The sequence below is a fragment of the Apodemus sylvaticus genome, chromosome 21 (genome assembly GCF_947179515.1).
Source record: "Apodemus sylvaticus chromosome 21, mApoSyl1.1, whole genome shotgun sequence".
In the NCBI taxonomy this organism is placed as follows: domain Eukaryota; kingdom Metazoa; phylum Chordata; class Mammalia; order Rodentia; family Muridae; genus Apodemus; species Apodemus sylvaticus.
Genome location: NC_067492.1, coordinates 46,340,253 through 46,357,553, shown reverse-complemented (window position 1 = coordinate 46,357,553; position 17,301 = coordinate 46,340,253). Strand labels below are relative to the sequence as shown.

At 50.9% G+C, this 17,301-nt stretch overlaps 1 protein-coding gene across 4 annotated transcripts in view; it reads left to right on the top strand.

Moving 5' to 3' along the window:
• Cacna1a (calcium voltage-gated channel subunit alpha1 A) overlaps window positions 1-17,301 on the top strand; it is a 231,115-nt gene that overhangs the window by 86,501 nt on the left and 127,313 nt on the right. For all 4 annotated transcript variants that reach the window (XM_052166367.1, XM_052166368.1, XM_052166366.1 and 1 more), the window contains exons 4-5: window positions 11,609-11,700; window positions 15,126-15,278. In XM_052166367.1, the coding sequence (XP_052022327.1) occupies window positions 11,609-11,700; window positions 15,126-15,278 (245 nt within the window). The remainder of the gene's footprint in view (window positions 1-11,608; window positions 11,701-15,125; window positions 15,279-17,301) is intronic.

Sequence of the window (17,301 nt, the reverse complement as noted above, 5' to 3'; positions counted from 1 at the left end):
ACTCCAAGATCCAGGGCAAGTGAATCTGAGCTGTAGTCTGGAAAGTTAGTCTGAGGTCAGGATGGAACCAGGCCGAAGCTCTCCTGGGACAGCTAAGGATCATGGGAATGTGCTGTCATTTCCTGGGCAGCTTTTTGGCTAGCAGCTGGGGTCCTCATCTGGCCTCCTTCCTCGGAGCCGGAAACTTGTCAGAGCCAATCACAGGCTGCTTTACTCAGAGAAAGAGAAAAATCACAGCCAATCACAGGCAGCTTTGCTCAGAGAAAGAGAAAAGTTGTATTTGGCTGCTTCCTGGGCCTGCTCAGCACTTTTCCTGAATAATCAGGAGTGTAGGCCTTACTCTATACCAGAAGGAATACTTCATATATCTTCTCCCGTCCTCCCGAGAAGGAGGAACCTGAGGCTGGGTTTCCAGTGAGGACAATTGAGAAAAAATTGGGAGGGAAGGAGCCGGGAGATGGCTCAATTGATAAAGTGCTTGCTGGGTAATCATATAGCCCCGAGTTCCATCCTGTCCATGTGCAAATGACCACGTGTCTGTGTGTCTGTCTGTCTGTCTGTCTGTCTGCCTGTCTATATGTCTGTCTATGTCTGCCAGCACACACAGATCTTGGAGGTCAGAGGTCCTGGCACGTTTTCCCACAGAGCCCGTTCTGTTTAAGTGGATGGGTGATATTCCACTGTACATCGGAAACACAGCCCCATACGGAGTGTTCTAGATTCACTGCAGTTCTCTTCATTCTGAGGCAGGGCCCGGGATTTCCAAACTGCCAGCGATTCCAGCTGAGCATCCAGGAGACAGGGAAAGACCCAGCCTCTGCAAGCCCCTCCCTTGGGGCGCCCACTGCACGCCTGAGCCTCTGGTCAGGGGGAGCTGGGTTCACCTGCTCCCCAAAGAAAATGAACCAGTCTGAAGCAAAGCTCCGTTTATCGAGGAAAAGGTTTTTAAATTTTCACATTTATTTATTGCGCGCGTGTGTGTACATACATGTGTGTGCGTGTGCATCCATCTGTATTTGTGGATGGAGGTCAGAGGACAGTTTGTGGGGGTTCTCCCCTTCTACTGTGTGGTCCTGGCGGCTGAGCTCAGGTCAGCAGGCTGGGCAGTGAGGACATTCACCTGCCGAGCCGTCATGCCAGCCCAGGCATTGTTTTAGTACAGACACTGAATGGAGAAATAGACACCTGTGCACACTTAGGAAAGGACAGTTGTACATCTGGGGGTATTTTGGTGGCCTTTGAGGTTACATTGCTAAAAGGATTTAAAATATCTTAGTGTTCCTATTTGCATCTGAGGAGCTTATCTAGAGTAAGGTGGTTTATGAGGGCCCGTGGCTACGGCCACTTTCTGAGGTAAAATTGCACATCAAAGAGTGTCTGAGGACTCTGTATTAGTCAGGGTTCTCCAGAGGAGCAGAACTTACAGAATGAAGAGAGAGAGGGAGGGAGGAGAGAGGGGGAGGGGTGGAGGCGGGATTTATTAAAATGGCTCACACGGTGGTTCAGCCAATCGACAAAGGCTGGCTATGAACTGAAGGCTGGAGAACCCCGTCGTTGTTCGGTCCGCTGGGCTGCATGTCTCAGCCAGTCGCCCATATTCGCCGGGACACTGAAGAAGTAGACTCTAATGCCAGAGAAGGGATGGACTTACTAGCAAGGCGAGACAACGCAGGCAAAGAGCAAAAGCGTCCTTCTTCTACGCCCTGTATATAGGCTGCTAGCAGAAGACGGGGCCCAGATTAGAGGTGGACCTTCCCACCTCACATGAGCCGGATTATACATGTGTCTTCCCACGTGGAAGATCTGAATTAGAAGTGGGTCTCCCCACTTCAAATGATTCAGTTAAGAAAAAAAAAGTTCTCATAGGGATGTCTAACCATTTGGGGTTTTAGTTCGTTCCAGATGTAGTCAATTTGACAACCAAGAATAGGTACAACAGACTCCCTACTGCTCACAGGTCCAGGAACATGTTTTCCCTTGAGCTGAACAGGGCTTTCAAAAGTGTGTGTGTGTGTGTATTCAAAATATATATATTATTTTGAATTATATGAGTGCATGTGTGTCTGTTTGGAGATATGCGTGTGAGTGCGGGTGCCTGTGGATGCCAGAAGAGGGCGTCAGATCCTCTAGAGCAGGAGTCACAGGTGACTGAGCTGATGTGTGTGTGCTGAGAGCCCAGCTCTGGTCCTCGGCAAGAGCAATGAGCACCCTTAGCTGCTAAGCCGTCTCTCCAGCCCTGAACATGGTTTTAGTCCCCTGGTGAATGAGCAAATAGTGAAGGTAACTCAAATATATATTTACCTGAGCGGGGATTCCTGTTACTCTAATATTCTTACTTGAAATGTCCCTTGAAAAGGAGAAACTGGGGTGATAGTTCCCTCGGGAAAATGCTTCCAAGAGCCTGGCTTCGATCCCCAGTGTCAGACCCTGGAATTTCAGAGAGCATCTCTAACCCAGCACTGGGGAATCTTGCTGTCTGGCCAGTCTGATTGGCACCAATCAGAGGGTGCCAATGGGAAGGTCATAACCTGGGCCTCAGACTCCTTTCTCCTCTCAACTACCCTGCTGACCTCCTTACATCAGGGTGTAGATTCTTAACTCTCAGGGTCTGCAAGCAGGTTCTGGACTGAGAGGCCCCTCCCTGTCTCAAGCCATGTAACCTCCTCATATTCCCTATCAGACCATTTTAAAGAAACATACTTTTCTACCTCCTCCTCTGTGTTTGGTGCCTTCTGCCTGGAAATCTGCTCTTGGCTTAATAGCTGTGTCCTTAGGGAACTGAGAATCCAGCCCTGATTATCCAGCCTCTGCTATAAGCACTGGAGGACCTTAGCAGATAGACAAGAAACAGACAAAGCTATCGGGGTCTCTGGAGGGAAATCAGTCCTCTGTCCTGGAGACCTGGTGGAGGTCCATCCCTGCAGAAGGGACTGAGGTCAGAAAGGGGGCATTGGAGCAGTGCCCTCCCTGGATATCCTCCTAGTACTTTCCCTAGCCAGACACAAAGATGCAGTCCTAGCACCTACCCTTAGGTGAACCCAACCAGGAACAAAAGCAGAGCATTCTGGGAGTATAGTCCAGACGCGTACCTGTAACCAAACCCAAGGTCTGAAAAAGAGATGTAGTCCCAGCATCTACCTTTAGGCAAACCCCAGCGGAAGGCAAAGTATTGTGAGTTCTGTAGTTCATGTGGTTCCACCACACAACACAGCTGGCTGGAGAATGGATGTAGGGTGTCACAGCCGCACCCCAACTGTGAACTAGTATTGCCTCGACAGACTTCACTAACCTTAACTTCAGAATCGCAAGCTACATGCATTGATCCATTTCCATTGCTATGACCAAACACCCGAGGCTGGGCAGTTTCTAAAAGCAACAGATTCTTTAGTTCTGAGTTTTTATCCCAAGCTGATCTCTGGCAAGGGCTTCCAGAACAGCTGCACACGGTTGGTTGGCATCATAGTAAGGTGTGGCTGAGGAGAGATTACATGGAGATAGCAGACAAGAGAAGTTCCTGGTCTTGCTGTTTTATACAGCCCTCTTGGAAAAAATGAAGCAGAGTCCTGTGAGAACCGTGACCTCCCACTGGGCTCTGCTCTTTAAAGGTCCCGTTCCCTCCACTTATCCCTAATGTACGCTGACTTGGATGGTGTGGGATAACAGGATGTGTGGGCAGCCCATTTCTTTGGATGTTTATGTATATTGGAACCCTTCCGTTGCTTAAGACTCTGCCAAATGTCTATGAATATAGTTGTCCATTTCTTTGCCTCTTCTCTTGCTGGGGGACTGTGTGCTTGAGACAGGGTCTCACTCTGTCACTTATGCCTGCTTTGACCTCCTACATTCAAAGCCTGTCCCTGTCATTGAGGGATTCCCTCTGCACTGTCCTCTCTAGGTTCCTGGTCCCTCCCGATGCTAGCCTCTGTGTGGAAGCCACATCCCCGCCTGCCTGGCCTACAGCACTAGCTCCCCAGCACCACCTCCACCCTTGTCAGACTCCCGGGACCCACGACCTTCATCCGCACCACGAGGCAGGGCTGCTTCCTCCCAGCCCCTGTGTAGCAGTTTCAATAGGCTTGCCCCAGGGAGTGGCACTATTGAGATGTGTGGCCCTGTTGGAGGAAGTGTGTCACTGTGGGGGTGGGCTTTGAGACTCTCACCCTAGCTGCCTGGAAGCTAGTCTTCTCCTAGCAGCCTTCAGATGAAGCTGTAGAACTCTCGGCTCCTCCTGCGCCATGCCTGCCTGGATGCTGCCATGCTCCCACCTTGATGATAATGGCCTGAACCTCTGAATCTATAAGGCAGCCCCAATTACTTGTTGTCCTTATAAGAGTTGCCTCGGTCATGGAGTTTGTTCACAGCAGGAAAACCCTCAGACACCCTGGCCCTTCTTACTTAAGAAAACACCGCTTTAAGAGGCTCAGAAACTGCCCCAAAGAGAAATAAATCCTTTCGTTTGCCTCGTTAATTTAGAAGACAAGGGAAAGAGGTCTTCCCTGCACGTGGGTGCAGTGCTCTGGTGGGTGACAGTCAGGGCTGCCTCAGAGTAAAGTTGAGGGACAAGGAACGGGCCTCATGGTCCCAGGAGCCTCAAGGCTACAAGCTCTGAGCCTGGCTGAAGACACAGAGCTGTCGCCCCGCCCCTCGGGAGACTGCGGCCGGAGCATCCTGAGTGCATAGGCTGTGGTACTCCTATAACGCATGCGCATTCTCCCTCAGTCGTTAAATCATCCTTAGAAGATGCCCGGCACTTGACACTCTGTAGCGCTGCAGGCGCCTGGGTGGTCTCTTATCATCCCAGCTACATGCATGGGATGCATTTTTACACTTGTTAAAAAATACTCGACCACTAGTCCATGAGAACCACAGGTCTAAAACCCAGGAGACAGAGGATCCGTTGTGCCCAGTGGAGTTAGTTCCAGGCCCTCTCTGCAGGAGCAGGTGTGCATAGTGGTTCCTCTGCAGGACATGCTCAGGAGCTGCCCAGAGTCCATGCAGGGTCTATCCCACGTTTGGTAAAGGGCATCTGTAGGACCCAGGCCTGATGAGAGCCCCAGGTAGCCTGCCCATTGGCTCCTCCTAGACAGTACTTCAAGCATGGTTCAAGTTCTGGGTGGAAACAGACAGCAGCACATGATAACTAACTTCATCCCATGCATATCAGTTACAAATATATACTGTCAGAGGGCAGCACGTGATTTGCAAGGACACATTCCAGCAGGACCAAATTAAACTCAACATTGATTGCCTAACAAGGCAGAATTATAAAAATAGAGTTGAAAGGCCCAGGAGCGTGGCTCAGCAGCAGAGGGCCAGCCTAGAGTCAGCCGGTGAGGGAATGTGAACGTGGCCTGTGTGGTGGTACCCTGGATTCCATCTTCCCAATACTGCACAAGCTAATAGACATAAAACCTTGGCTAGAAGCTGAAATACAACAGACACTTCGGTGAATGACCTGGAGAGGTGCCCTGCGCAAGGCCAAGCCAAACCAAAGCAGTTCTATTTGCCTGATTAGTTTAACTCTGAAGGTTCTTAAAAAGAGATTTTCAAGACAGTCTTCCCAAGAGGCGAAAAGGCCAGGTGTCACTGTCCATCTGTACCACTAAAACCTGCTTCCTGAGGGTGGTAAAGTCAGAGAAGTTCAGCACTGAAGGATCAGAAACCCAAGGCCAGTTGCCTCTCTATGCCCAAGGTGACACTTGCTGCCTCTGTCCTCACAGGGTAGAGGGTGGAGAACGTCTCTTCACCTGAGCTCTTTTTCTGACATGGTCTCCCAGTGTAGCCCTGGGTGGCCTACAACTCACAGATCTGCCAGCCTCAACCTCCCAAATGCTGGTATTAAAGGCGTGAGACACACATCCCATCTGCCACGGGGCTCTTTATGAAAACCTATCTATCCATCCACTAAGGTGCTTTGTTTTTGGCTTAGCCCCCTTTCCTGGGAAGACCAGGCTCCAGCAGACATGTTTCTTGTGTCCTGTGTAGAGCAGAAGGTGGATTTGTACAACCCCAGAGTGGCCAGATAACCAGGTGACTGAGAGACAGCCATACTCCTAGGTTTCACCTTGGTAATACTGGGGACTGTAAGTCTTAGAAGCGTGTGTCTCGTGTTGGCTGGGGGAGGGGGTCCCAGCAGCTCCACAGCTTTCTGCTCTCCCCCCCATGGCCTCTTCATCTGGCTCTCCCAGCCGACGACCTCATTGATCCCTCCCAGCTCCAGGCCCCAGACTTTGCCACATGCTCCCCTCCACATTCCCAAGGGCATGGGAATTATGGCCTCTGTTGATACTTACTGATGGGGATGGGGACGTGGAGCACAAACATGGAGTTCTGAGTTCAGATCCCCGGAATTCATGCACATGGCCGGTGTGCCAGTGCCCCGTCTGATGACATGAGCAACATAGAAGAGAGATAGGAAGTGAGATCAGCCTCTGGCCTCATGGGGCGTGATGGATGGAAGGAGAAAGAAATGCATGGTCATGTACTTCCAGCCAGCAGAGGACGGCCATGCTCCTCCCACAGACACAGCCCAGGAGAAGCCGATCCCAGCAGAATTTAGCTGCGATGGTATAATGAAGGCCGCAGCCAGCACTCCAGAGGCTCACACACAGCCCAGAAATTCTCCCCCCATACAGGAAGTAGTTATCTCCAGTTTACTCAGGAAACTTGAGACACAGAGAGATCAGATGAGTTGCCCAAGGCTACACAACTCGTGATTAGAACAAATTGAATCTGGACCCATTGAGACCCTCATTATAGAAAGTATGAAGGCCACTTGATTGTGGGGTTAGATCTGTAGCGCAGCCACATGTGTGTGTGGAGTCTTTCCAGCTTCCTGATCGTTCTTCATTTTAGGAGTTTTCTTTAGTCTCCCTATGGCCTACAACAGTCTTCCAGTCGTCATATCTAGACACAAAGCCATCAGCCACTGACAGGAAGAGAAGGGATGTTTCCTGTCATTTAACTCTTCTCCAGGAGAAACTCTTTCCCAGAAATACCCAGCAAACTGACTTGGGCTCTCTTATCATGTAACTAAATCATGTGACCAGCACACCCATAGCAAGGCATCCAAAGGAGAAAATTCACTACTGAACCTTTTCTCAGACTTTGTCAGGAGGCACACTCTGCCCCCAAGGGAGGGTGTCTTGAGTGGTTTGGGTAGCCCATGAATCTTTCTTTTAAACTTCCAGGCCTCCCAGCTCTCCTAGAAGAGCATCAGTTATCTCCACAATCCTTCATGCATTCAACAAACACTGCTTGTCAGACTTAACTTGAGGTGCTGATGGAAATCCCAGGCCTTCCAGAGTGGCCGTGCAGGAGTACCCCTGCCCTCCGTAATCTTGCATGGTGAAGGGAATATGTTGTGTGCCCGTGGGTGGCTGTGGGTGCTCCACATGCAACCACTATAGCTGAATCTTTTTAATTTCAGTCATTTTAGACGCATATTTGAAAGCCGTAGGGGAGCGTTATCATCCTGGCACTTGGAGGGACAGAGTCAGTCTGAACTCTCCATAAGTAATGGGTGCTTTCATAAACCCATAGTAAAATGGAGCTCTGTGTGCCCGCTGGTTACCTGTGGGCAGCCCTGCTCCTGGAAGCCACGGGGCCTGCTATTGGAGTCCACGCAGCCTGCCCTGCGCCCAGGGACTGGGCTGGTGGCTTAGCTATCAAGAACACTGGCTGCTCTTGCAGAGGTCACAACTGCCTGTAACTCCAACTTCTGGATATCCACTGCCCTCTTCTGGCCGCCACAGGCAACTACATTCCCGTGCGTATATACAACCAGACATATACACATATGCACATACACATGATTAAAAATAAAACAAATCTTAAATAAACCTATACTCTAGTCTGGCCTAAGAGCTCTCTCTTCTCACAGCAGTTAGAAACCTAGTGCTGCGGGTGACTGCCCTCTGTCCGCTGCTCTGAATCCCAATGACCTCCCCCTCAGACACTCTAGCTCTTGGCCCTCAGGGAGGCCACTGTCTTCCACACGGTTTGTGCCTTGACTGTCCCGTCCTTTTCCTCTAGCATCCTCCAGAGGGCTGAGATGGCCGGCCTCACCACAGGCCTGCGTTGTGCTTAGTGTTTCTCCTCCAGGTGTCCCTTTTCCTCTGCTCCCATCTGCTCGGGGACACTCGGGAGCCTGTCGCCCTGTCCCCTGTCATGTTGTGCCACTCACCAACAAAATATTTAGGAAGCATAAGATGGATGCTGCAGGATACTGCCAGAGGAAAAGTGTCTGTCTTCCTAGAGAGGACGTGGGGTGCTGCTCTGGGTATACAGGTCTCAGTTTGGACCAGGATTTGAAATGCAGCGAGGTGAGGAGAAGAGAGGTGGGGGGGGGGGGGAGGTCACAGTGTTCCTGACACCTGAAAGAGAAGAAAGTCAGTAGTGGAAGCATGTGTGTGTGTGTGTGTGTGTGTGTGTGTGTGTGTGTGTGTAAGTGCATATGTGTGATTGTGTGTGTGTGTGCATATTGCATTGCTTGTGTGTGTGTATGCATGTGTGTATGTGTGTGTGAGTGCATATGTGTGTATGTGTTTGTGTGTGTGTGCATGTGTGTGTGTGCATATGTATGTGTGTATATTGCATGTTCTTGTGTGTGTGAGTTCATATGTGTGTATGTGTTCGTGTGTGTGTGCATATTGCATGAGCTTGTGTGTGTGTGTGTGTGTGTGTGTGTGTGTTTCTTTGGTTGTTTTTGTTTTTTGAAGCAGGATCTCACTATGTAGACCAACCTGGCCTGGAACTTACAGAGATCCACCTGTCTCTGCCTTGAGTGCTGGGATTAAAGGCCTAGCCATGGTGCCTAGCACTACAGGAAGGCCTTTAACACAGACATCTCCAGCTCAGCATACCTACTGTCAGGTCCTGGTATTCCTGTGAGCCTCCTCAGGTCCTGGTATTCCTGTGAGCTTCCTCCTTCCTAGTTTTTCCTGTCTTCATTGCTACCAGCTCTTTGACCCACCTCAAACCCTGGTGTCACCTTAGTCTCTCCCTTTCCCACACAACGCTTTCTCCCTGGCTGGATGCTGGGGGAGTTGGAACTCCTCACCACTGGGCTCTTCCGTCAGCTGCTCACTGTGTCGCTCCCTGAAGTCCTGGTATCTAAGTTCCTGTTGAATGAACAAACTTGAGTGTCTTTTGTTCTCCGACATGACCCTCCCCGCCCCCGTGCAAGTAGTCTCTTGAGGGTCAGGCTCTGCAGGGTGGGGGTGTGAGGGTGTTCACACCTGTGGCCCTGAGTTCGAGTCCCTTCTTGGTGTGACTCAGATCTTTGCACACTGATTTCTGCGAGTCTTGGCATCCTCCTCTGTAAAATGGGCCGTGAGCGCCTGGCAGCCTCAGATGCAGGCCGGATGCAGCGCACCCAGGCTGGCTCCCTGACGCACAGCGTTAATGGCAGCTATATATAAACCAGGGCCTCCTTTGTCCTCCCACCGCCTCTGCCCTACTTCTAGCCCTCATTACGCCGGCCGCTCCCACAGCTCCTTCCTCACTCAGGCTCCATTGCCACCAATCTGTCCTCTCAGCTGCCAGGCTCATCTCCCCCTTGCCAGCCCTAATCATGTCCCTGCTCTGCTCCACAACCTCCCGTGACTCCCACTGTCCACAGGGCAAGACGCAGCCTCCTGATTTCTACACTCCCAATACCTGCCGTCCTTCTGGGGAAATGGGCGAGGGGACAGGAGCTTCGGCCTCTTGGGAGCCACCTGGAATCATGTTGAGAAGCCAGTGCTGGTGCTGTTCTGAGGCCTGGGCCAGCTAAGGCCAAAGTCTCACACGCAGTGAGCACACTTGGGGCAGCCCTGCCTGCGGCCCAGGTCTGAGAATCTGTGACTTCGCACTGTGCTCCCCTGCTAGGAGGTCTTCATTTCCCAGTTTCCTGCCTCCTGATTCAGGAGCCACAGGGGACCTTGCACCTGGATCTGTGAGCCATCCTTGGGCTAATTTCATATCTAGCACCAGCCCCACCCACACCCAGGTCACCAGCCCACCCCAGGCTCTGGCCTTGCCACACCCTGGTATTTGTTTGTTCTTTTGTTTGTTTTAGCTCAAGAGTAGCCTTGAACTCCTTTTGTGTCTTTGAAGAATAATGATAAGTGTTGGGGGTGGGGGGGGAGCAGAATCAGCAGAGAGTCTGGGAGTGGGTGAGGGAAGGGATGGGGCCAATGATAGAGAGCTTGGCAGAGCATGAGGAGGACTCAGCGTTTGCTGAGGAAGGTCTGAGAAGACAAGGGACATGATGGGGGCTCTGTGACAGTGCAGTCCCAGCTGGGTACAGTGTCATGTGCTTATGATCCCAGCACCTGGGAGGCTGAGGCAGGATGGTCACAGGTTTAAAGTCAGCTTGGGTTACAAGCGAGAGCGTGCATAGGAGTGTATCTCCTTAACCTCAACATGCCTCATGCAGTAGGAACGAAGAAATCCCAGGTCAAACAAGGACAAGGGCCAGCATTGAAGGTTGTCCCCTAACCTCCATAAGCAGCCTGAGGCAGGGGCATGCCCATCCACACCATCCACAGGAGGATGTGTGCAGGGTTGACACAAACAGCACACCACGCCATAGAGGGAACGTGGACTCCCTCCAATGCTTCAGTATGGCATTGGGTCACGCTGGAAGCATTCACAGTGGATAACAGAATAGTGGAACTTTGCATAGAAGACAGTAACTATATTATGGAATTAATTTCGCCTGTTCCTTTTATTTGTTTAATATGGAAACGTTAAACTTACTTGCTTAATGTGGAACCGTTAGGTTTCTACTGGGCAGTGCTGGTCTGTTCTCTTCTCTGTCCACTCGAGATGAAAGTCAGGGCCTTGTGGATGTTAGACAAACGCTTTGGCACTGAGCCACACCCAGCCCCTCCTGGGGGGGGGGGATTCTAGGCAAGAACTCTACCCCCTGAGCCACACCCTATCCTAACCTGGTTAAGAGAACTGGGATGCTGCCCCCAAGTGATAAGGAGCTGTACTGGTGTAAACGCCACCACTTCCCTTCCAACCCTCCCCTTCCCGGTTTGCCTCTCTCCCTCACGCGGTTTTCTCCTCAGTACACATCACTTTGACATTTGATGTGTTTACCGGGTTCTCTGAGCTTCCTCACACACACAGACCCTTAACTCCGCTGTGCACGCTAAGCAACAGCTTCTGTCTGCACACAGAGAGGAAAGTGGGGCTCAGAAAGAGTGGTACCTGTCAGAGGAAATCTGAAGAAGCCCAAAAGAACACTGCAAAGTTGGGGTGAGCCAGGCATGGTCAGAATCACAGCAGTCAGGAGGCTGTGGTCTATAGCCCAGGCCAGCCCAAGCTGTCTTCCTGTGTGTGTGTGTGTGTGTGTGTGTGTGTGTGTGTGTGTGTGTGTGTGTGTGTAGACTGAGACAGGAGGTTTTCTATCAGTCCAATAACAGCCTGGGCTACATACATGTTACATTGTGATACTGTCACACATATATATATACATTTCAGGACTGACCTGATGATGTCTAATCCCCAGCTGAGGTGCACCCCCACTCACCTTACTTACTGTCTCCCATTTTCCTCCTGTAGCTTACTGTCTGTCTTTTTCTGTGTCTTACTGTCGTGTCATTTTCTCCTGTAGCATCTTGGCCACTGTCGGGACGGAGTTTGACCTACGGACACTGAGGGCGGTTCGTGTGCTGCGGCCACTCAAGCTGGTGTCTGGAATCCCAAGTGCGTGAGTCTCCATGCTTCTAGAAGACTCTGTTTAGGGGCCCCCATCCCCACCAGGCCATGCTCCCCATAGGGTTCCCAGGAACAAGGTCTGTGTGGTCTCTGGAAGCAGACCAGTGGCCTCGCCCGTTTATTGAGCACCTACAGTCTGCCAGGAGTCGTGCCCTGCACATGGCTTCTTTAGCACCCAGAACCTGTTACATAAACTATGCCAGGGTCTCCGTTCTACAAGTAGGCACAGAGACCCGGGATGGCTGAAGAGTTGGATTAGGGTCAGATCAAAGAGAAGGGGCTGAGTGAGAGTTAGTCTTGCCTGGGTGCTAACCCCGTGATGGTGACTGTTGGCAGTTAGTGCCTGTGAATGAAGCACTGCACAGGGAACTTCCAGCGCTCCCATTTCACCACTGTACTAAGTCGTGTGTGCCCATTGCACAGATGAAAAGGGTGAGGACCAGAGGAGTTCTGACAGGTGGGTAGAATGAACACGGGGTCTGCGCACACTCTCCTGCACACTTGTTCTCCAGGGACGTCTGGGCTTCACGCCATGGGGAGGGCTGTGGCACAGGCCCAGGAATCTGTCCCCAACGTTCCAAGCCAGACCAGATGCCGCCAGAGGCTATTTCTAGCCCACGTTCTCACCTGATAGAAATCAGAAAGCAGTTACTCTGGGCAGCTGAAGGATGGTTCAGTTTGTTACCACAATCCTGAGGACCTGAGTTTAGTCACAAAGAACCCTTGTCCCCCCCCCCCAAAAAAGGCTGGGTGTGGTAGTGATGTCTGTGATTCTGGTGCTGGGAAGGTGGAGACAGAGGCTCCTTGGAGCTCATGGCCAGCAGGTCTAGCTGAATCAGTGAGCACCAGGGTTATGAGATTTGAGGAAGACACCTGACATCAACCTCAAGCCTACACACACACACACACACACACACACACACCACGCATGCATGCACACAAATGTGTGCACACAGATGATCACAGAGAAAGAGACAGAGAGAGGGAGAGAGAGAGAGAGAGAGAGAGAGAGAGAGAGAGAGAGAGAGAGAGAGAGAGAGATCAGTACTCTGCTGCCCCAGCACCGCGTCCCATGTATTGACCTCATTGGTCAGAGTCGCTCCCACCCAGATCTGAAGGTCTCTTTGGGGGGCTGATGGGCTGATGTTTCTCAGAACTTACATTGCCATGGCTTCTCCCTCAGCACCGTAAGAAAGTTTAAAATTAAAATAAAAAGATTTCCCAGCTGAGTACCAGCACATTTATTTTACAGGGAACAGGAGCCCATAGTCAGGCCCCGGGGGCCCAGCAGGCGCCCGTGTCCCATTAAATTCAGAGCAGGTGACAAGCCAGTACTAATGCGCTGGTGCTATTTGCCCTGGTGAGTAGGGAGGGGACAAGGAGAAGGTAAGGGTTCCTGCAGGCCTGAGCTCCATCCCTGGGCCTCACATGGAGAGCCCCTCATCTTGTGAGTCGTCCTAGGACCTGTGCATGTTCACTGTGACACACGATAGATAGATAGATGGATAGATGGATGGATGGGTGGGTGGGTGGGGGGATGGATGGATGGATGGATAGATAGATAGATAGATAGATAGATAGATAGATACATACATAGATACATAGATAGATAGATACATAGATAGATAGATAGATACATACATACATACATACATACATACATAGATACATAGATACATAGATACATAGATACATAGATAGACAGATAGATAGATAGATACATAGATAGATACATAGATAGATACATAGACAGACAGACAGACAGACAGACAGACAGACAGACAGACGGACGGACAGATGGATGTAAAGGGGGTCTGGAGAGATGGCTCAGTGGTTAAGAGCACTGACTGCTCTTCCAGGGGACCCAGGTTCAATTCCCAGCATCCACATAGCAGCTCACAGACATCTGTAACTCCAGTTTTGGGGGTTCTGACATCTTCACACAGACAACCATGCAGGCAAAACACCAATGCACACAAAACAAAGTCATTAAAGCCGGTCAGTGGTGGTGCATGTCTTCAGTTCCAGTACTCAGGAGGCAAAGGTAAGCAGGTCGCTATGAGTTCAAGGCCAGCCTGGTGTACAGAGCTAGTTCCAGGACATCCAGGGCTACACAAGGAAACCCTAGAAACCCTATCTCGGAAAATTAAATAATAATAACAATAATAAGAGAAACACACACCTGTGAAGAGCACATAGCCTGCCCCTGTGCTCCCCCACATGTCCATGGGCTCTCCACTTACAGACTCGGCGACGGAAATAGTCACAAGTGAGCAGCTCTGTACTGAACACATGGCTTTCTTGACCTTGTCCCTGAACAGCATAGTCTAACAAGCATTTACACAGTGTTAACATTGTATTAGATACTAAAAGCTATGTAGAAGCTGGGTGGAGTGGCTCACGCCATTGATCCGAGCACTAGAGAGGCAGAGGCAAGTGGATTTCTGTGAACTTGAGGTGAGTCTGGTCTACATAGAGAGTTCCAGGACAGTCAGAGATACAAAGAGAAAGCCCGTCTCAAAAGAAAAAAGTTATCTCAAGATTATTTAAGTTCTACAGGAAGACTTAATTGTTAAAACATTTCTTGAGTTTTAGGGCTGTGGTGGACCATGTAGTTCAATTGGTAAAGCACTTATCAGACACGCTGATGATAATGTGACTTCAGTCCTTGAGAACCACAAAAAGTAGAGACCGGACTCTGCAAAGTTGGCTTCTGACCTCCACAGATAATGACAACAATTAATTAAATTATCAAAACGTTAGAATCATGGGACTCTTCACATAGGATGAGATTTTAAGCATTTTTAGTTTTTAGTCCCTTCCTGTCTCTCAGAAAATACCTAAAACTGTTCCTGACCCATGGCTGTATTATCTAGTGAGGTAAAAATACCAATGGTGGGACTGTGAGGACAAGGGCTTGCCTGGGCCCTGATGTGATGGGCTCCACCTCCGAATCCTCCACCCCTAGTCCACCATGGCCCCCCGGGACCACCTGACCCCAGTGTCATCCTTGTCAGGGTAGTGCCAAACAGCAGGCTGTGTCAGGCTCACACAAGCGCAAACTCATGACTTTGCCGTCTCTTGAGCCCAGAGAGAAATCAGATTTCCCTGAGCCTTAGTCCCAGTCAGCTGCCGGCAACCCGAGGGAGATATTGGATGAAGGGGAAAAGCCGCCCCTTATTGGCTTGGGGCAATTTAGGGAAACAGCACCCCCTTTTGAAAGGAAGCTACCCTTTGAGTCCTAAAACTCCTCGAAGTAGATAATAAATATTTTTAAAGTTTTATAACCAAAAAGGCCTTTCCTGGGGAGGCTGTAACCTCCTCCCTCTTCGCCAACCCCGCTCTGGGCTCTGTGGGAGGCGCTTGGCGGGGGTGGGGGGGTGTTGCTCACAGGCCTCTCTCTGTCTCCACAGGTTTACAAGTCGTCCTGAAGTCGATCATGAAGGCCATGATCCCGCTGCTGCAGATCGGCCTCCTCCTGTTTTTCGCAATCCTTATTTTTGCAATCATAGGGTTAGAATTTTATATGGGAAAATTTCATACCACCTGCTTTGAAGAGGGGACAGGTAAGTCCCGCAAACTGTGGGGTGTGAGTTTTTCCTCAGGGGAAAAAGCTCCAGAAAGAAGAGGCAAGGGAGGGCATTGATCCTTCCAGCCACAGGGCAGCTGAGACTCGGCACTGTGACTACACAGCAAAGTGCCTGCTTACAGTCCACAGAAACAAAGCCAAGGACGGTGACATGTGCCTGTGACCCCAGAACGTGGGAGGCAGAGGCAGGTGGATCTCTGAGTTGGAGGCCAGCCAGGTTTACAGGCTAGTTCCAGGGCAGCCAGGGCTACACTTGACAAAAAGAAAGGGAAAGCTGTGTGCATGGCTAGGGTTGAGGTCTTGGTGAACATGTGCAAGGCCCTGGATGCATCCCAGCACAGCTAAACTGCCTACAGGAAAGACGCCAGCCACAACTGCCTCTGATGCCTCGATTGCAGCTGCAGTGTTGGCTTTGGGGACCCCTAGAAGGCAACCCAGGGGACAAGTGGTTTGTTTGAGAGTGACCCCTGAGATACCCCTGGGAGTCAGAAAGAGGGAGGTTACTCTTGGGCAGTTCCCCCCCCCCCCCCGTAAACACTGGAAATGCTTCGGTGTCTGGAAACAGCAGGGAGTTCACTTCCATCACAGACATGGAGGGCAGGGAAAGGTAACAGAATATGAACAAGGGATTGTCCTGCCTGCTCCTTCAGAACCCAGCCCCTTATAGGTCATGTCCCAGGCAATGGGAACCCTGCCTGATAAGATTCTGTGTCATTCAGTCAGAACCCAGCACCCAGCAGGTGCCGCCTGCCTGCCTGCCCAATCAGAACCCTGTTCCCCATCAAGCTTTAGTTAACCTTTAGGAGGCTGTGTTCAGAGGGAGCTGTGGTTTGGGTCCCACAGAGATCAGGGCAAAGGTGCAACTGGGGCTCAAGGCTGAGCAGTAGTACAGAAGGCATAGGCTGCATCCACGTTTGGACCGGATGCGTGCTGATCCGATCCCAGACTCTCCAGAGCGGAGCTGCCTGATACCCCAGAATGAAGAAGAGTCAAACAAGAGAAAGAGTGAGCCCCTGGGCAGAGAGGTGTGGGACCTTGTCTGGAAAGGCAGCCAGGGAAGAATAATGTGTACAGAAGTTCTCCTGTGCCAGCTACACCCAGCCACCCCAAGCAGGTCCACAGAGACAATGCCCTGGCCTGGTCCCAGCCGGGAAAGTTGTTCTAGAAGGCTACGGACTTCATCTCTTCCTTCTCCTGCTTCTTCTTTCCGAGGCTTGTGAAGTTTTCTCAATACAGAATGGCCTAATTATTTCTTTCTCCAATGAAGAAGGTGTTAATTGAGGCAGATCTATTTCTGCACCTGGCCTCACCCAGGCGGAAGACAGAGTGTGTGTATGTCTATCAGCCGCACACAGAAACCCCCAAACTTAGGGCTCAGGGACTTAGACTGTATGAGCTTTCTGGGGTGTTTTTGTTTTTGTTTTTGTTTTGTTTTGTTTTCCATCCAAGACTGGCTGGGGTCCCAGTGGGGTTGTGGGGGGACAGATGTAGGTGGAGCCGTGGAGGACAGCAGTCTGGATTTGGGAGGCAATCCAAAAAGCTCCCGGTTAAGGCTGTAAGATGCGTGAGTAAGAGACAGATATATACAGACGCCCCGGCAGAAGGCTAATTTTAAAATATATTTATAGCTGAATTTCTCCGACTCCGGATGGCTGTGTTTCTCGAATCAACCCTGGGAGTGTTTGGCGGACGGCTAGGGTTGAGGGGGCTGGGGTCGAGCACACCTCTGGGTGATGTTGCTAAAGATAGCTGGTTCCCAGCCACAGGCGCGGGGAGCCCACTTCCTGTCACCCACAGCCATCCCACACGTTCACAGACTCCAAGGCAAAGTGGAATACTTCCTGTTTTCTAAGAGTTTTCGGAATCCTGGATGAACAAGACCCTGGCTTGCAGACATTTCTAGGCAGGGAGGCCGAGCGCTTCCCACTCACAGGAAAATTGGGGCGGGGAGTGGGGAGGACCCCAGAATTACTGGGTGAACATGGAGGGTGTCACATGGG